We start from the raw sequence: 20,711 nt of genomic DNA on the forward strand, positions 1-20,711 counted from the left end.
GGAAGCGTAAGCAGGTGTCTAATTTTAGACTAGTTAGTGAACATATACGGTATTTATATAGAGAAAGCTCAGAAAGCCTTTTTTGTATACAAACACCAAATAAGAATGAAACCATTCTACACTGTACCGTTTGAGAGAAACAGGTAAAAGAGCAAAGATACCAATATGTCCAGGTAAGATGTCTGAGGTTATGTACACAGCTATAAAAAAAAGTGAAAAATACCATATCTTTACATTAGTAAAACTGTGTTCTTACTGTTTTTCAGAAAGTAATGGAGGTGAAAGCAATAGAAACACCACATTCATTTGTATTTAGAAATGATGAAGACATCCAATGTGATGAAGAAAACTTGCCACATGATGGCAGGATTAGTCACACTATTCTTTGGTACTGTTATCTACCGTTAGTTTTTTACCCCCAGTAATTCCATAAATTACTAGAGACAAAATACTTTATTGAAGAAAACTGCTGATGTTCATTCCTTCTTGTTTACCTTATGTAAAAATTGGTATGCTATACAATCTATATTTTTACCTTAAATAAACTGTTGAGTAGTGTCAAGTCACTCAAATTGTTCAAACTGTAAAGATGAAAAAGTTTGTAATTTCTGTATTGGTGTTTGATGCTAGTGTTTTTACCCTCAGTGTGCTCTGAGTGAGTTTGTGTTATCTCAGTGAGGCTTGTGCATAGTGTTTGGCTGCACTGAGCCTGTTTTGCAGGTGATGTGAACTGTTTAGCTCAGGTGACTGTTGGTAGTGCAGACTGTAGTTAGAGTTTTGCACATGTGACTCCAGTTGTGCCCACTGTCGTTTAGCAATCGGAAAAAACTGTAATATCAAACATAACAGCCATGGATTCACCTATAACTTAAATTTTTCTCCACAAAAGCTTGCCTAATCTTATCCAAAGTTGTATTATGTGTGTTGTGTGTGTTGATAGCAATACACCAACAGACAATAGTTTATTCACGTTTAAATCATAATCAAATTACATATTGTGTGGAAATATGGGGAAACACGTACAAACACGGTGGCTGGCGTCTCCCTTAGAGATAGGGTGAGAAGCTCAGTCATCCGTGAGGAGCTCGGAGTAGAGCCGCTGCTCCTTTGCGTCGAAAGGAGCCAGTTGAGGTGGTTCGGGCATTTGGTAAGGATGCCCCCTGGGCGCCTCCCTAGGGAGGTGTTCCAGGCACGTCCGGCTGGGAGGAGGCCTCGGGGAAGACCCAGGACTAGGTGGAGGGATTATATCTCCAACCTGGCCTGGGAACGCCGATCCCCAGTCGGAGCTGGTTAATGTTGCTCGGGAAAGGGAAGTTTGGGGTCCCCTGCTGGAGCTGCTCCCCCCGCGACCCGACACCGGATAAGCGGACGAAGATGGATGGATGGATGGACGTACAAAACAATCACTAATCCTATTTTTATATTACAAAAGAGAGTAATAAGACTCATTAACAGAGCAGAATAGCTTGAACCAACAAACAGATTATTTATAAACTCACATATACTTAAATTTAGGGACTTGGAAGTAAAAATGTGTTACATGCTACAGAGATTTGAAAAAATACTAAAAAGTAGGATGATCAACAAATATAAAAGTGAAGCATAAATGGCAATGTGTATATATATTTTTATTTAACCTTTATTTAACCAGGTAGGCCATTGAGAACAGGGTCTAAGGTTGGCCAAGAAAAGCGTAAGGCGTGTGAGACAACATACAATTTCAGATTCAATACAATACAGGAGTGCAGAATACAATATGCTACATATTGGATACATAAAGTGGAGATTAAGTAGGTATTACAAAGCTGGCACAAATGTGTGGTGTAAGTAAACTGAAGGATATACGAAAGTGATATGGTGATAAGACAGTCTGTATCACCGCTTAAAGGGTCTAAATACAGATATTGCAAATTGTGGATCAGTTAGTTATTTAGAACAGTTATAACTCAATATGCATAGATAGACAGTCTGTAAGAAGCTAAAACGTAGTGAAGAGCCGATATACAGTTAGTGCAGGTTGTGGTCTAGTTAGTGATGTAGATCAGAAATAACGCAGTAAACATGAAAAGTCTATAATAATGCTGAATGTTGTAAATAGTCAATATACAGCAAATATAACAGAATTATACAATATACAGAAGAGTAGAATATATCAATCAATATACAAAAGAGTAGATGAGTGGTGCAAAAGGGCAGGTGCGGATGTGCCTCTGAGCAAAAATGCAGTGGGGCTATGAATGGGAATGTATTTATTTATTTTTTTTACTTCTGCACATATGTGTGATAATATGTATATAAAATACAGAAATGAATGATATTACATTTTATAAAATTGATATCCTGAAGGACCTAAGAACAAAAATAAGAATAGAATGTAAAAAGGGGTAGGTGTAATAGGCAAATGCTTGAACCTACACCTATCTCGATCATGATTATAAACGAGTTAAGATGACACTGTATGAACTAAGGTGACACTTATTGTCTTTTTTTTTAACATTTATGTTACGTAAGTGATGTGTATTTATGTGATTGATTGACTGATTGAAATAAATTAAACTAAAACTAATCACTGCCAGTTGAATTGACTCAAACAATGGCAGGATCTTTCCTTTCATCTTGCTGTCTCATTGCTGCCAATTGTAATGTCTCCTTGGTTGTCTCCTTGGTTCTCTTCTTTCTTCTCTCCTTTCTTCTTTGTTGTCATCTTTGAACCAGGATGCGAACAGAGCAGCACCCAGAGCTACAATCCCCGCACCTACTAAAACTGCCCCTCCAATCTCAGCTGCTGCAATAACCTGCAAAAGACAAATAAGTTGCTGAGTCTGAAGGTCAAGGATGTGTAAAACATTTAATAATTTTAATTGTGGTTATAGTTACACCTTATTGTTAGAAGACCTCAATCAGAATCAACTGCTCTGCTAATCTCCTGCTTCTCTTTCTCTCTGCTGAAATATCTTCCAATATCCATCTCATCTGCTTAATGAATTGAAGGATACACCGGTACAATAGCATTAACAGGGACCCTATGACATTTAGTTTTCACTGACAACAACATTCTATGGGGATTGATATTGTTTTAGAATATGCAGAGCTAGGCTATATTATTGGCAATGAATAAAGAGTTGTGATTAGCTTGCTAAGTTAACCATTTCTTGTATTTCCCTCGTTCACTCAAGTTAGACTTCAGTTTTCCAAACCAAAATATCCCCTTTCCTTTACCTCAAGAAAACGTAGCAAAAGGTAAGCAGGTCATTAAAAACAACTTTCAATTAGACTCTGTATCACTACGTATAATCAATCTTCCTTTCACCATTAACGTGTGTATCGGTCACTAGCGGCGCCAGGATTTTGACTGTAGGTGGGCCTCCAGAAAACTGGATGGGCCTGTTAAAATAAGCCAAAAAACAACGGCTTCCCCCTGCATACAGACAGCCAGACACAAACGTTAACGTTAGCCTAACTGTTAGCCTGCTGGTGTGAGAGGGGGTGGCTACGGGAGGTCTTGATGGGGAGAGGGCGGCCGAGCAGGATGGTAACTCGTCACTTGTAACCGTGTTACTTAAAATGTCCTCCTCCTGCTCCTCGCAGTGTTTCTTGCTGAATTTAAATGAAAACAAGCTGCTTCGCGTTTCATATTAGCTAATAGCTACCGTCTGTGTCTGTCTCATTGAGCTTGCTTGAAAAGCTTGCGCGCAAACGTCATTCATTTCATTGGATCACTTGCTGGTGGCGATGCAGCCTGTGGGCAGGCTTAAGAGTCCACATGTGGGGTAGAAGCCGCTGATTGGCTGAGAAGCTTTCACTCAAAGCTTTCCTCTGGCTGCTTATTGGATGAACTGCTAGAATGAAAATCAGGGTGGTATCGGTGTGTGTATGTGTGGGGGGGAGGGTGCACAGCGAGTTCAGACCAAAGAGTAGCGACGAGACGGGATGAATCCTCCAGTTACTTGCAACGCGCCTGGCAACGAGACGGTGCGGTGCATCATCTTGATAGCACAACGACTCTCTGTACTTCTGTCTAACTTCTGACTTTTCGGCTATTTTTTTCTAGCTATCTATATATATAATTTGTTGCGTCTAAATATCAATGAGGATAAATCAAATTGTTATTGTTGTTCTTATTATTATTTAGGGGGGCTTAGGAACATTTTGGGGTAGCTTCAGCCCCCCTAAAATAGGCCTAACGACGTCCCTGATATCAGGTCTTGCGATGTAACAAATTGCTTCATGGCACTGCACACATACGCCCATCCAGGAACTGGCTAGCTATAAGAACAAGGTAGCGATGGAGTTTTTCACACTATCGTCATAGCTCAGCCGGCAAAAAAGAAGCAGAAAGCTAGGAAAGCATTGTCAGAGGAACAGAGAATGAGGAAACGGCAGACTGACCGAGCGAAGACTCAGACACAAGTAAACATAAGAGCTGACAAATATTACGAAGCTGGAGGGGCTCTACAGAGAAACCTGCGAGCAAAAAGCGAGAAAACAGCAAAGAATTGGCCAAAACTGCATAGCACCCCTTTAAGCTGCATAATGCCAATTAATGAAACAATCATAATAAACTCTTCCAGTATCCAGGTAGACACACACACACAGCTGTGTATCACTTTGATAAAGGGATTTGCAACTGAAATATCAATAAAATATGTTACATCTGCCTTACTTTAATTTCTCTGTTTTCCTGGGAGAGAAAATTAGAGTTCAAGGATTGAAATGTTTCAAGAGAACATATACTCGGCTTGTGGTGCTCAAAGAGCCAAAAAATACATATGACAGACTCAAGTCTCTTTTTCACTGGTTGTGAGCAGTTTCAAATAGGAACTATTTTCTTTCCACCAAACTACACCCCCAATCGTATCAAAACGCAGAAGAAATTGAAGTGATTCTGCATAATTATACAGTTTACGGGTAGTGTGTATTAAAATATTAAATGTACATTGATTTTTTTTGCGGCCCTTTGAGCACCACAATGCGAGTGCCAGCTGGTGTCATTACAATGGATAGCAGGCAGACATCTCCACGGCCGATTACTCCCACACTGGCCAACTCCCACCAAAACAATCTAGAAAAAAAATAAGGCACGTGTGCCACCATGGGCTTACCTTAACCAATGGCACGCTGGCAATATAAAGTGTGCAAGAGAGTTTTTGATGTGTTGAAATCATGTTTGAAATGCTGAAGAACGTCTCATCCGAATGCCAAATTACAACGTTCACAGTTGCGCAACCTGTTATTTACGGTAGTTTGATTGACTTGTATCCCCACCATAGACTGTAACTATCCCCACTGTATAAAAACTATCCCGAACGATACAAAGAGGATTACCAATGGCCGCTGGGGCAGATGAACTAACGCTAGTCTCGTTACTGTAAGTAGGCTACAATAAAACTTTCGTGAGTAAAAAGCCAATACTTATTAATGCACTCACCCGTTTAGACAGGCATAAAGCTGTAGAAAACGATATTTCAATCTGCTCTGTCTGCGCTGTCCACCGTGTTTTACGCAAACACAGTTCTACTCTGCAAATAGCAAATTTTTACAAAGAAGCTAAAACAAAAGCTGTCGGTTTATAGTCTAACTGTTTATCTTAGTTTGCAGGGAATCTTGAAATTTGGACACATTTTTATAAACTGAACTGCTGGCTGAGCGAACCATCCTCTCCGCTGCAGCGGTAAATCTATGGATTTATTAAGACCAAAACAGATGCATGTGGCTACTTAATATGCACGTGAATGATGCGATTGTTATGTTCGCGTTCTTCATTCTTGATGATGATGCTGGTTGTATTATTTTGCAACAGCATTGTTTCATTGCAAATGAGGCATACATGACCTGCTATTCATCATTAAATCTGGGCTTTTCCACGTCAACTTTTCGCTTCAGCCCATTCGACAGTGACATTTTTACCTGACAACAGCCATTTCTTTCTGCAAACATTTTCCACCAATCAGGACGCTGCATACTACACCCATGTAATAATAATAACATACAATAATAATAATAACAACCTGATTATGGGAAATAAATGTTATCAAATGTTGCTATGGAATAAAATTACAGATTCCCTGGATATTACATTTTGTCATGTCATAATTAAACTTCATGTTGACATGGCACACTAATAAACATGACATTTTAAAAAGGGCGCTTCATATCAAAAAGGTTGCCAACCCCTGATCTAGACTGTTAAAAAGCACTACAGGTTAGAGGAAAAATATGTATTTTTGATTTTAGGGTGAACTGTCCCTTTAAGCAGTCCTGCAAACAGAAGTATAAAAGCCGCAGGATACCCACCTGTCGAGACTCTGGAATGCCGTATCGTAGTTCTGTGACAAAATGCTCGCAGTTGCTATTCATGATAGAGTACCGCACCTTCAGACCCACCATGCTACAGGCCTCCTTCACGATGATGTAACTCTCACGAGGCTGGTACTTGTCATCTAGGAGGTTGTTGACCTTGAAACTATTGTTGCCGACCACCTCCCAGATGTTCTCACGCTTCACCTTTCCTATGAGGCTGTCCAGGACCATCAACGAAGAACCAGAAGAGCTTGAATCACCATCTATGTGTGTTTTATAGAAAAGACAAAGAGGAAAGAAGTTAGAATAAAATGAAAAGAGGTATAGAGAAAAGGATTTAGAGGGACAAATAAAAGATAAATTGCTATTCATCAAGTCTTTGTCTATTATTTTACATTTACATGCATGTAGTTGGTTGATAATGTCCATCTGAGCAAAAAATAATAATACAACATAATTACCAACAAACTATAATTAATGAGTGACAGGCAAAAGGTTATAGATGGTCTTCCAAGATGAATGTAGTAAATGCAACATTTTACTCACTTGGAGTAGTCAAATGAACAACTTGCATTCCACCAATGTAGATGGCCCAGTGCTGATAAATCCCACGGTCGATCTCGATCAGGTCTCCGGGCTTTGCATTGAACTAAAATCATAAGGAAAACAATTAAAATGTATAAATCATAAAAATAATAAACTTCACATGTAGTCAGTACCGCAGGTACCCCCTGGAGTTTTTGACCATGTTTACGAGCATGTGGGTGATTGACAGTTATACCAATTATTTCACCAAAATTAGCTTTGGTTTTTCAAACAGGTAAACCCACGAAAATAGCCAATAGGATATTCAACATCAGGAATGTGCCAAAAAACAGGTGTTAACTTTTTCTGCTACAGCTTCAAGATACAGTGGACAAAACTGCAAACTCTAAATGTTGGGTCTCGCTTCCCAGACATAAACAGTGGGACTTGAGTCAGTTGGCAGTTGATGAGCGAGGCAGTTGATACACTCTCTGGAGGACCAGAGGACCAATTACTGGGAAATTTGTCGCTAACTATGCACTGCTTTTGAATGTGACCACAGACACCCAGTTCATAATACTGCAAATGAAAGGGCTTTCATCAGTTGACCTTAGGCTCAATTAACATTGTGCTACCAAATTCGAGGATAGATAGTGGCTTAACAGACATTTATTTAAATGAAAATCTTCAGGATTACTTTGGCTCAGTTTGTACAATCAATTGCTGCTCTTTTAAAAAAAAAAAATCAATAAATGTGTCAGGGCATTAACCATAAAACAAGCAGCTCAAAGAAAGGCCCAGTTTTTCAGAAACCTGGCATGACATGCTGTGGAATCTAGGTATGGTGCACAGATACAATTAGTCAACAGTGGGAGATTTTACCTCCAGCAAGTTGGCGTTTTCTATTACACAACAAAGGCTCTTTTTAATGTTAACATAATCATTTACTCTTGTTGTGTCACTTCACCCTGTTTGTTCTTTTCTATGCTTTATATTTACTTATTTTGGTACTCAGTGTCGTAATCACTTTGACTAAAGTGGTAACACATTACAGCAAAGTATGTGGGAGCCATTTATTTTATGCATTGTAATCCATGAATACTTAACATATGCGCGCCCGCTCTACTAACTGAGCTAACCCAGCCACATGCTATATATTTTTTTGTTGCACATTCTGCACTCAATCCATTAAGTCTCCTTTTTCGTATGCTAAACAGCTATTTGTATATATTTGTTTAGTTCATATTAATGTTTAATATGTTTGTTATGTATGCACCAGCGTGAGGCACTTTATTCTGTTGCAACCATGATTGATGCCCGCTACAAAGACTGGTACTTTGACGTGAAAAAAAAAAAAAAAAAAAAAGGAGTAGTACTTGGTCAAAGTTTTGGATGACATGAGCGGCAGTGCAGATGCCAGCACAGAGGATCCCTCAGAGAAGAGGACCCGGAATTCTGGAGGAGAATGTCATGTTTGAGGAGCAAGACAAGGCCGAGGCCGCGTCACAGGTAAGCATCAAACATGCACAAATGTAGGTTATTATTTTTTAGAATATTTCACTTTAGGACCAAAAGCATCCTAATTAATAATGTGACTTTCTCGATTATTATTCTGCAATATCAAAACATAAATAATAGCCTATTGATCAGAATTCGGCCTGTGCGCCCTACACAAGTGTTGACAGTGAATGGATGTTTAGCGTTGCCTCTGATGTGATAGACGAAAAGAGAAATCGAATGGACAGTGAAAAAGCAGAGATGATCATTTTTGTGAAGAAAAACATACCTCTGGTTAGGGCTGTGCAATTTATCATAATTTAATCGTGATTATGATTTCGGCTCTGAATGATCACAAAAACACAATAATCGAGAACAACAATTATTTAGCTCATTCAGCTTATTTTCTTGTGTTCTGAATGAAAAAATAAAGTTTAAATAGGAAAAGTGTTAAGGCAAAGTTCACAGTTGTACGTATTTTTTTTACTGTTGATTTACTTAAATTTTTCCACTGTTTTTTAAGTTCAATAATTGTGACATCTTTCCAGAAGTCAACGAGTAAACGTGTTAAATTATCGTGATTTCAGTATTGACCGAAATAATCGTGGTTATATCTTATTTCCATAATCGAGCAGCCCTACCTCTGGTATTAAAAGAATAGCTGAACAGAAGCCTACTGGTCAGCTGAAGTTGTCACAAGTTCAAGTTAAGGATTAAATGTCCTTGTATTTTTTTGTGTTGATTTTCTGTCTGGCTCACAAGACAATATATGGAGCTTGGTTTTAAGTTTGATTATACTTTGAAGTGGGTCCTAAGGACTGAAGTGTAGGTCTGGACTGCAGCTGCATTTTATGTACAGTTTCAGTACAATGTCAACTACTATGGTCAGGGAAGCATTTGGCAGACCTGTTCAAGTGTTCAGGAAACAGGAAAGGCCAGAGCTTCCTTCAAGAATTGTGATAGCATCAGGATTTTTATTTATTTTTATTTGAGTCATTCAGTCCTCAACATGAGTGTTCCTCTACAGTTGAGACTGTTGGTCTAGATCCCTCTAGTCAGTCTTTTAGTTTCAGTCCTATCACAGTTTCAGACGTAAATAAAGCACACAACAAAATCTGCAGGCCCTGATAAACTGGATCCCTACTTTTTAAAGCTAGCAGGAAATTGTATTGCCGTGCCCTTAACTAATATTTTTAATCCGTCTTTGAACACAAATGTCATCTGGAAATCAGCCTTTGTGGTTCTTAGGGACCCTACCATCTTAAATAACTACAGACCGATCTCTAAACTGTCTGTCCTGGTCAAGGTTCTAGAATAGGCCTACCTTGTCAGTGATCAATTGAAGGATTTTTTTTAACAGTTATAATGTGTTATCTGACTTCAAATCTGGTTTTTAGAAAAGGACATAGTACTACGTCGGCAGCTCTTAAGGTTTTAAATGACTCTGTTGAAACCATGGATAATAAGCAGCATTGTGCAGCCCTTTTTATTTATCTTTCAAAGGCATTTGATACAGTGGACCACAGAGGGCTTAAGCAGAGACTGTATAGGGCTGGGCTTTGTGAACAAACTGTCGGCTGGTTTATTAATTACCTTACAGACGGATCTCAGTGTGTGCAGGCGGAGGGCAGCACTTCTCGCTATCTCAAAATAACAAAAGGCGTGCCTCACCCCCAATTTCCACTGGCTCCGTAACGTCTGCTGATCCGCTCCGGAAGGGCGGCGGAGTCATTATGTTTCCATTAAGGTCAATGTGTGCATTTCCACCGGTTGCAGAAGCAGAGGTTCTATTTTTTGCCGGACGTTGGAGAGCCTGCACTAGAGCCCTGCACGGGCCAAAAACTCCAGCCCTAACCCGGCCCTGGCCCTTGGTGTTCAAGCCCTACCCGACCCCAGCCCGACAACGCCTGCAATTTTTTCAGCCCGAACCCGGCCCGACCCTAGACCAACATCAATCACTTTAAGCTCTCTCTGACGCGTGCTCTTTGACGCGCTCTCGTTCTCTGATGCACTCTGTCTCTGCTACACACGCAAACACACACACGTGTTAGTCACACCTTCTCCATAAACAACATGAAATCAAGGAGAGGGCCAACTTTTCCTGCTCCAGATTCCCCACCGTGGTCAGAAAACACAGGGGAGACACTTTGTTTCTGTCACTATGACTCTAGAGTCACTACTCGCTCCGATCGCCGGCACTCTCTTACTCTCACCACACACTCCCCCCACACACACACACACACACACACACACACACACACACACACACACACACACACACACACACACACACACACACACACACACACACATGTGGCTCGACGCACACACCAGCGCACAAGTATAAACATCAGGCCACTTACATAGGCTACGGCGAGAGCTCTGCGCGGAGCCTCCGCACAACTGTAATACGGCCTTAAGATGGGCACAATGAGGAGAGAAGCTAAAATAAGCCCGAGTCCGACCTGAGCCCGATCTGTAAAAAAAAAAAAAAAAAAAACGGCCCGGCCCCAATGGGCTTAGCCTGTCGGGCCCCGTCGGGCCCCGACCGGCTTGCAGAGCTCTAGCCTGCAGCTATTCAGCACATGGCAGATAGTGCGGGACAGGTAGTCAAGCACAGAAACAAAATAAAACTTCCGGTTAATTTTCAAAATAAAATACACAATTTGTGGTTCTATTCTACGTGAATTCGCGAGATCTCGTTGGTCCTCGTGACTTCAGATGTCAGTCATACATATATATATATATATATATATATATATGGTCAGTCCGCAGCCGTGCTGCAACAAATCCGGACCTGGTGGGTATTGACGGACGGCAGAGCACGGAGCAGCTCTGAAGGGGTCAGTCTTGGGGGCCACGGCTATTCATCCTCTATATCAATAACATTGATCATAACGTGTCTAATGTAACATTTCATTTTTATGCTGATAACACTGTACTGTATTGCTCTGCACCCACTGCAGACCAGGCCCTCTCCCAGTTACAACTTGCCTTTAACATGCTTCAACAGAATCTTTATGATTGAAAACTTGTTCGAAATGCAGAAAAAACTAAAGTCATGCTTTTTTCAAATTTGAAATCTAAATCAAATCTCTCTTCAATCCTCACTTTCCAGGGTAGGAAAATTGAATGTGTTTCTAAGTACAGATACCTTGGTATTTTAATTTATGAATCTGTTTCTTTTACCCTTCATATTCAGCAGCTAGCAAAAAGATTAAAACTTAAAACTAGGGTTTTATTTCAGAATCAAATCCTGCCTTTCATTCATATCTAGAAAGAGTCTGGTTGCTGCCACTTTTATGTCTGTACTTGACTATGGGGATGTTTTATACATGCATGCGTCATCTCAAAGTTTACATGCACTGGACACTGTATATATGTATATATATGGATCTGAGGTTCATCACTGGTATGAAAGCCCTCACTCACCCTTGTGAACTGTATGAACGTGTTGGATGGCCTTCTCTATCAACACGGAGACTTCAACACTGGCTCTCATATACAAGGCTATTTTAGGTCTCCTTCCATCCTACCTTCTTACCTATCAGTGTAAATAGTACCGGGACTTACAATCTTCGTTCCCAGGATCTTTTCCTTCTGTCTGTTCCAAAGGTTAAAACTGAGCTGGGAAAACAAGACCTTTAAGTTTGCAGCTCCCTCTACTTGGAACAAGTTACAGAAATCCATGAAACTAACTGAGCTGGTCTCATTGGTCGCTTTTAACAGGATGTTGATTGACTTGGAGGCAGCCACATCTGGCTGTAGATGTTTTGCCTGATGTGTTTAGGATTGTGGTTGACTTTGAAAGATTTGCTGTTTCAGTTGTTTTATGTTTTTAGTGTTTTTTCGTATTTTGTGTTTGTATGTACTGTATGTGTGGTTGTACTGCTGCCTGTCTTGGCCAGGACACTCTTGAAAAAGAGACTAATCTCTACCTGGTTAAACAAAAAGGTAAAATAAAAATAAAATAAAAAAGTAGGTAATTATTAAATAGATGTAATTATTCTATTTGAAAATGTAGTTTTATTTATTTTACTCCTAAGGACTGAAGTTTGAAGTCTGAACTTAAAAATAAAATGTGGCACTGACATGTCATTTATTAAGTGAAATAATTTACCTATTTTTCAGGGGTGAATATCTGTCTACATTTGTAAATTGATTCTTTTATGGTAGAATCAAATGTCTTGTTGATGTTCGTCTTGTGTATTGCCTTATCTACAACACATTAGTGTAATAAGGTAAAGGTAGTACAGGAGAGATACTTGGATTTCTCTTCAGTAAAATTAAAGTGTAGTGCAGAGCTCAGTAGCAGGAGACTTACCCTTGTTGGAGCCATCTCTTTACTTCTTCATATATCATATCAGTAAGAGTAGCGGCGACCTGCAGCCAATTTATGCTGCCGGAGAATGAAAAGTGTGCTTACGAAAATGGGTGTCAAACACAAAATGCAAACAGACAGAATATAAGCACAAACTACACATTATATAACCAGTTGTACCAGAAGAACTGTCTTCTCAGTCAGAGCCAGCTACTACTGAAAAAGTCTCCCGGTTGGTTTAAGATAAAGCATTAACTACCTAACCTTTAAACATAAACTTAAGAGATGGCCTAATGCAAACCATACTTAGAATCATGAGAAGTATTACGAGTGTTACTCGTAATACTTCTCGTAATAATAACTTTAGTTTAAATCATTTTACAACAGTACCACATTTTACAGAACAAAAGATCTACAGGAAATAGGTAGTTTTGTAGGGTACAAGGCTTATTCAAGTCACAACAGCATACACTGTAAATAACTGAAACATATACTATACACAAAGTAGCTTTAGCTCAGTAAACCAAAAGTAAATTCATCAAAAATGTCAAAGTGCTTGAAACTCATTACACAAATAGTACCGCAAAATATATTATTAACTGCTTACATGTTAACTTACATAACATGACATAAAATGGCGTCTACTCTCAGTACAAAGCTATTGTTCTCTGTAACCGAGCAGGGCTCCGCACACACGCACATATTACACTCTGCTAACTTAACTCTAACTTACTCAAAATGTTATTAAAACACACCTAAACACTCTTGACATGTTAGCAAGTTATTAAATTAACTGTTTTATATCAATAACGTACCTGAAAAAGAGGAGAAGTATTCACCAGAGTAATACGGCTTTGTTTCCTCACTGAGAACTTAATGGAGTGTAATGAGGAAAAGACCACGATTCCCCCGGGGAACTTGGGTGGAGACCAAAGCATTCAATCTCAGGCTCATATATTAAGACAGACTAACAGATTAACACTTTTACCCTTAAAGTAGGCACCACAAAATAAAGTGATCAACAAAACGTTTACACATTCCTCTTACAATTTTTACCCTTTGTACGTGTGACGGATTTGAACTTTTTAACACAATTATATGAATGTTATCAATCCCTATGAACTAGTACTGATGATAGTACATGATGTTTTAACCTTAGATATTTTAAGATCCTCAGTTGAGACATGTACCGTTGAAACACCTTAAATAACTTGCGTGCGCAGCAAGCACAAGTTGTGATTTTTGCTGTGCACATGCGTATATTAGTATCCTCTTTGATCGTGGGAAATTTGAACAATGGACGCATCTCCAATCCGAAGATATTGGATTAACATTTTTTTTCTAAGGTAAGACGTTCACTTCACCATGCACTCTCCACAATGAATAGCTTATTATCTTTATGTGACTGTTAAACGTAACTGGTATCATTACAAACGTTATCCTGTGCCCTAAAAACTGAAATATTTCATGGTATTGCGTCATGCAAGGTCATTGCAAAATCTAGAGAAATGTGCGATGTAGCCAGCGGGGTACAGGTTGAGACACAATAGAGTTCTATTACGTCACACGCTGTTTAGTTGTTCAGGTTAAACGTCGTAATTAACCAGCATAGGACGCAAATGAAAATAAAATTAGATATTTGTGATATTCAAACTGTGTATTAATAAATATATGTTCTAACATGAATGTTATACGGATAATCTAGCATGTTGTCAAATAGGCAAGGTGGTAAAACGGGTACAGTTGATACACCCTGTGTGTGTGTGTGTGTGTGTGTTAGCTATGCTGTTTATGTTGTGTAGCCCAGTGCTCGAAGTGGGCCGGTACTCACCGGTACGCAGTACCACCACTTCTACATTTTACTCTTAAGCGTACTTTTTGTTGCGTACCGCTACTTCTCGCGTGTAGCCGGTACTCTACCACTATCAGACAGAGCGACCCTAACGTTACATAAACTACACTACCCAGACGGCTATGGCGAGTGGATAGTGCCATGGATAACCTACCGAAGGAGACTGTCGTGTGACTCTAACGTGTGGATTGACTACACCGTCGCCAGTGTACATCGTAGTTGATAAGTACGCCGCCACACCTAGCGTCGTCGCCAGACGTGCCCCTCCCCCCCAAAAAAAAAAATTGATTGAGTGAATTCAAGTTCAATATACAGTAAGACTATAGCCTATAGGTTTAAATGTATTTCAATTAATTCAATATATGTTCCAGGCCCTTTAGCCATTATACAAGTTGCTCTAAAAGTAGCCTACTGACAGTATAAAAATAATACGATGAATTAAATTGTAGTATCTTATCAGCTTATGTGACCTGCACACTGTTGGAAGAATGCGTAACTCTAACATTGACTGAAAACCGGCGCCATCTACTGGATCATTGGCACTAATTGCCTTACTGTTTATAAGCTTAATAGATCTATTTACATGTAACTTTATGTACGTATGTGTATGTATGCATGTATACACTTTATTATATACAACTTATATATGTAGCCTACATAGTAGTGAAACCTTCATGTTTAACGTTACCTTGTTTATCTTTGTTTTTAGCCATAACGGTATGTCTGTTTCTGTGTTGAAAGCAACACCTAGCCAGACTCAAATTCCCTTGTGTTTACACTTACATGGCCAATAAAGCAGTTTCTGATAAAAATCCGAAATATACTGTAAGTTCTTTATTTAGTATCTTTGCAGAGACCCCCAATTAAAAAAAAATCAATTTGAGTCAAAGGCACCACGGTCTCGCTGTGTGGGCTGGCTCTCTGTTCTTTATCTAGCTAGTTGGCCTAGCTAAGACCAGCCAAATCACTGACTTATTTATTATGTAATGGGTAAATGTCAATCAAGCACCTTCATATTTGTTTTAATGTTGAATACCCTTAATAGTTAATTTGTTTGTATTTTTTGAGTGAATTGACATTAATTTTGGGTAACAAGTGGACGCAACTATCACTAAGGCTGCAAGCTCCCTGCAAGTTATTTTTATGATTTTGATCATATATCTTGTTACTATACCTTCGTTACGGTCCTAAGGAGGCATAAGACAGTTGCTGATTGTTGTTGATTTTGGTTAAATATGCCAAATTGCTATTTTATTTATGATTGTTGTTCAAACGGCATCTGTCTCTTGTTGCCATGGAGACATTTTGAGTGTTCATTCAGCAGTTTTTTTTTATAAGCATGATGATATTATTAGCCACACATTATGAGTAACACATAAGAACCAGAAAGTAAGCAAAAGAAAACTAACAAAATGTGAATCTAAACAATGACAACATACTTTACTCTAGTTCAATATTAGGGGAAAAGTCACCCTGACGACGTAGACGTCTTTAGATAGTGAAGGCGTGTGTTTCACACGTTTGTAAGGCGACGTACTTAGTTTAGACGTCTTTAGTAGGTGTAAATTTGATGGGAATTCTAAACATACGCCGTCGCCACGTCGCCGCCGGAAAATGTTTGTACATGCACTCGCCGCCTAGTCGCCGCTGGTCTCTCGTCTGCAATCCCTATTAAATCAATTCCAAAATTCCACACGGTTTGGCGACGACGGGGAGGGTAACCTGCTCCTTCTCCTTCTCCTGGTTATCCTTTGAATGACACAATCCACTCGCCATAGACGGCACTACGTCATTTACCTCAGATCTTGACAAAACACGTAAAGGCAAACAGTCGGCTCACCCTATCAGAAGTTCGCTTACCCATGGACGGTAGTTCGGAAAAGCTGTCTGATGCCTGCAGCCTGACCGTAACATATTTTTGACTGCTGAAAACCTAGAAACTGAAAAGAAGTGTGTCAAGTTTGTTTTCGGACACCGCACACACTGTGTACAACACTTAGGCCTAACCCTTGTGTTCACCGAAGGACAAGGGTTAATACAGCACCTTAGTGCTTTTTTGTACAGCATTTTGGTCAGCTTAAACTGTGTTTAAATGTGCTCTAGAAATAAACTTTACTTACTTACTTTACAAGAGACAGGGTTTAGAGAGCAATTCTCATCAAAGTAAAGAGAAGTACATAACCCTTGTGTTGTCCTTCTGGTCACTGGGGCCCAAAGGACAACACAACTTATTCCACCAACGCTGCTCCGGTCGCACCTACACGTCTAGCAGCTGCTTCCTCGCTGTATTTCTCCTCTGCCCCCTTCCCACACACACACACACACACACACACACACACACACACACACACACACACACACACACACACACACACCACGACTTGTTTAAATACATACATTTATGTTGTTAATGAATAACAATAAATTGTTGTTGTATCAGCAATATCTCCCAAGTTTTGTTTTTCAGTGTAGAAATCTCAAATGTCATAATGATTTGTCAATGCAAGAGAGTACCGGCATCTTTTTTTTGTCCCACTTCAAGCACTGGTGTAGCCTGTATGTGGACTTTTTGACTTTTTGTGACTTTTATGTTATACCTGTTGCAGTATGCCCCGCTTATTTCTAGGGCTAGGACAACGAATAGGGGAGTGCCAGGATATCTATTAGAGAGGGCCTCAAAAGTGGTAGAGGAGGGCAGATGAATTAGGAAAGTAGCTGAGAAATTCAGGATTCCTGTTCTTTAACTAGCCCGATATGTGAAAAAAAGGCTTGCTGATGAGGGCCCAGGCCTGGTGCCCTCAGTAGGGTACAAGGGCTGCCATGCAGTTCTTACTAATGACCAGGAGCTCAGCCACAGCGTGGCAGCCTTGTATTATGGGCTACCCCCCCAAAGAGGTAGGAATGCACTACAAACCAATGGGGAGAGACTAGGTTAGGCACAATGACAAATAAGACAGTATTACAAATCCATAACAGATTTTTGCTGCACATACATTTTCTGTAGGCTGAATGTATTTTTCAACAGCCTTTAACTTTAAATCATGAAACAATTAAATTATACATGAGATATCTTATAAAAGTACAACTGCATTATCAACTAATTTAGTTTTTCTTTATCGTTGTAGATTCGCAAATTGGCTTTTGAATTGGCCGATTTTTACAGATTGCCTTTTCCACAGCAGTGGACGAAAAATGGCAAGCAACGGCCAACTAATCAGGCCTCATCCAAAAGCTGGCCCCAGAAAGGCCAATGGTCAACATCGGAGGAAAAGGACCACGGAAATTCTCACTGATACCCCTGTAAAGGAGACCCTTGGAGAGGAGAAAAGAAGATCCTCCATGAAGGTGAAGAGGAAGATCATGACAGAGAGAAAGGAAGCAGGAAAAACTAAAAAGAAAAGCACAGAAGACACCCAATTCCTGGTGTGCGACCAATGGTTCCAATGGCTCCATGGGTAGCATGTGGTCACACTTAGAGTGTACCCTTGGCGGAGACAGCTATGCCATCATTGTGAAAGTGACACCTGAATCAGTTTTTCCCTTTGTTGTTTGTTTCCTGTTACTTTTGACATTGTTATCGTTAGTGTTGTTATTGGAATGTTTCCATTTGTACTGTTGCAATATCTGTTCGTTAAATATCTTGTTCCTGTTTTATACATTTTAAATCAGTGCTAATTTAAATGAAATGAATGAATTTAAATGTTTGAATGAACAAACATGTTGCCCAATTGTTATTTTCTTTATTTGTCTTTATTTATTATATTTGCAATGAACGGTTAGTTACCTTTACATCATTAGAAATGGGTGTCTCAACTGTACCACATATGGGTACAGTTGAGACAAAGTTGAGACAAAAAGCACCTTATTTTTATTAGCTAATTGTGGAAAATATAAACTACTTAAGGATATTATTGATTAGTGTAAAAGCTAATGAAATGTCATGTGGCATGTCATGTGGAAATTCACTTCTTTTCACTATCAGTATTAATGTATTTTTGTGTGAAAAGTCTAAACGCAAAAAGTGTCTCAACTGTACTCAGTCTACCCTACTAATGAAGCTCAGCACAAATTCTTTCAGGAAGACGTCATTAACCCAAATCGCTACTCTTTCTTCTTAAATCAAATCGGCTGTTTAGAAGCGATGCTTTCAGTTGAACCAATCAGACTTGGCCACGAAATTCAAGGGCCAATCACAGCATTACAACTCTGCTTTAAATCTGTTCTCTTCCATTGCTGTCAGCTGTCGTTTCAGGCAAAGCGCTCAACCCTCCACCCCCCCTGCCACCTCCGGTCATCGTGTTTCTGTGTTCTCTACCCCTTTAAAAATATTATTAATTCGATGGAGTCTAATCTCCAAAAGACTTTGTACATTTTATTATACAGTTGTACAATAAATATTTTTGCATATCTGCAAACAAAGTCTCTCCTGATTGAAATACCTTTTAGTGTATAACAAGCTAAGAGTATTTCCTTTAACCTGTCACATAAGCTTATACCTACTTCCTGGCACTGCCTTTACGTCATTGTCTTTACATATATATGCTACTTTTTTAATGTTTTATGTATTTTGCTGTTTTGTGATGTACCATACTGTGTTGTATTGTGGTGTACTGCATTTATAACATTGCTGTGAATTTTCTAAGTCATCCACGTCATAGTTATCCAGAGACCTGCCCAGGAATGACTAACTGACACATTCACATTTCAATTTTGACTGTTATTGAATTTCATGTGCCCTGTCCCTCCCTGGGAAATAAATAGAAACATAAAATGCTACTGGGTTAAAGTTTCAGTGTAAAGTTTTTGCAGTGACCAGGGGTCTCATTTATAAACGTGGCGTAAGCACAAAACGGGGCTGAAAATGTGCGTACGCCACTTCCCGCGCAAAGGTTGTGATTTACAAAAAACAAACTTGACGGGAGAATGGGCGGTCCTCCACGCAAACTCTGAACCATGCGTACGCACATTCTGGAGACAATGGGAATTGGCGACCCAGATGGTGAGGTGGTGAACTGAAGTCACACTGCAGAAAGTAAATGTGCAGACTGCTCTCACGGAATGGTGTATGTATGACTTGCCAAATCGTATGGCATTATTGGTGTGTTATTAAGACGCATACTCACTTTTTAGCGTGTTCAGGTCCTATCCCCTGACCAATCAGATATCCTAACCTCAACCACTCGAGGGGAAATGCCTAACCCCAACCAATCGAGCTGCTTCGTAGCAGTTCGTGGTCTTGGCGTGGCCATATTGGGTTTCTTAATTTTGGCGTGATTTTTTATCTTCTTTTCTTTTTTCTTTTTATTCTGTAAAGGATGGGATTCATAATGTAATGAAATACAGTAGCAGGAGACTTACCCTTGTTGGAGCCATGTCTTCAGTTCTTCATCTATCAGTAAGAGTAGTGGCGACCTGCAGCCTATTTATGCTGCCGGAGACTGAAATCTAAGTGTGCTTATGTCTCAGAAACGAAAGTGCTCACCTGATAAAGGGTGTCAAACACAAGATGCAAATAGACTGATTATAATCACAAAGTACACATTATATAACCAGGAGCTGTTGTTAGGTGGTACTAAGTGCAATAAAGCAACAAAGGCTAAGTTTCATTTCTCGTGAGCTGTTCAGTAGGTAGGGTGACCACCAGACAGTCCCAGCTTTTAATTGCTTGTCCCGAGTCCCGACAAAAGCCTGTCGGGACGCTAAAATGTCCCGGTTTACACCAGGAGCGGCGTCAGCCGATTTTGCCGTGTCTTCAGCCCCGAATGTTGTGAGTGTAGCCCCGAATGTAACTTTGTCCATTTATTTTTCCGAGGCGAATAGAACGGGCAGCTACGTGCGGGGTCCGACCATGCTGTATTAGTTGCTATCACCTAGCAACCGTCTCTCCGTGAGGAAAGCTGTGAAAGGGGTGAAGTTTTCGGAGGAATCGTAGCCAAATCAGTCTAATACAGTGATGCCATCAACACAACGTTTAGGAGCGCAATACTAATGATTTAGTTTGAAGTTCCCGTGACGTTTCCAGTCTACGGTTCAGACTCAAACACACGGAGCTCTGAAGCAGACCTGTGGGTCTCTTAGTTTCCACTCTCTCTGTAAAATGCAGCGCAGCTTCAGGTTCATGGATGCGCTCAGCTGTGGCCATGCTGCGGCAGATGTGTTGCGTTTGGGCTCCGTGTATTCTTTAGTTTCGGGTTTCCACCTCCGACGTAGAGCAGC

At 39.9% G+C, this 20,711-nt stretch overlaps 2 protein-coding genes across 3 annotated transcripts in view; both read right to left on the reverse strand.

The window, feature by feature from the left end:
• LOC114547448 (HRAS-like suppressor 3) overlaps window positions 1-20,220 on the reverse strand; it is a 73,185-nt gene extending 52,965 nt beyond the window's left edge. The window contains exon 1 of the mRNA XM_028566831.1: window positions 19,854-20,220. Within this exon, the coding sequence (XP_028422632.1) occupies window positions 19,854-19,868 (15 nt within the window). The 5' untranslated portion in view covers window positions 19,869-20,220. The remainder of the gene's footprint in view (window positions 1-19,853) is intronic.
• On the reverse strand, window positions 1,622-13,525 carry LOC114547446 (retinoic acid receptor responder protein 3-like). Of its 2 annotated transcripts, none has more exons than XM_028566828.1 (5): window positions 13,459-13,525; window positions 12,647-12,721; window positions 6,847-6,949; window positions 6,385-6,563; window positions 1,622-2,795 (listed from the first exon to the last, which is right to left on the reverse strand). In XM_028566828.1, exons 2-5 carry the CDS (start codon window positions 12,659-12,661, stop codon window positions 2,625-2,627), a joined length of 468 nt encoding a protein of 155 aa, XP_028422629.1. In that variant the 5' UTR covers window positions 12,662-12,721; window positions 13,459-13,525; the 3' UTR covers window positions 1,622-2,624. The 2 variants fall into 2 exon arrangements, with proteins under 2 accessions (XP_028422629.1, XP_028422628.1); XM_028566827.1 differs by having other exon boundaries at window positions 6,295-6,563.
• Window positions 20,221-20,711: the final 491 nt, after the last annotated feature.

The sequence above is a fragment of the Perca flavescens genome, chromosome 20 (genome assembly GCF_004354835.1).
Source record: "Perca flavescens isolate YP-PL-M2 chromosome 20, PFLA_1.0, whole genome shotgun sequence".
Taxonomy (NCBI): domain Eukaryota; kingdom Metazoa; phylum Chordata; class Actinopteri; order Perciformes; family Percidae; genus Perca; species Perca flavescens.

What these genes read in the sequence shown, in the direction of transcription:
- LOC114547446 (XM_028566827.1), bottom strand. An exon ending in TGTTCATTTGACTACTCCAA is followed by an intron (nt 6,564 to 6,846) that starts GTGAGTAAAATG and finishes AAACACACATAG; the next exon opens with ATGGTGATTCAAGCTCTTCT. An exon ending in GCATTCCAGAGTCTCGACAG is followed by an intron (nt 2,796 to 6,294) that starts GTGGGTATCCTG and finishes TGTCTTTTGCAG; the next exon opens with GTTATTGCAGCAGCTGAGAT.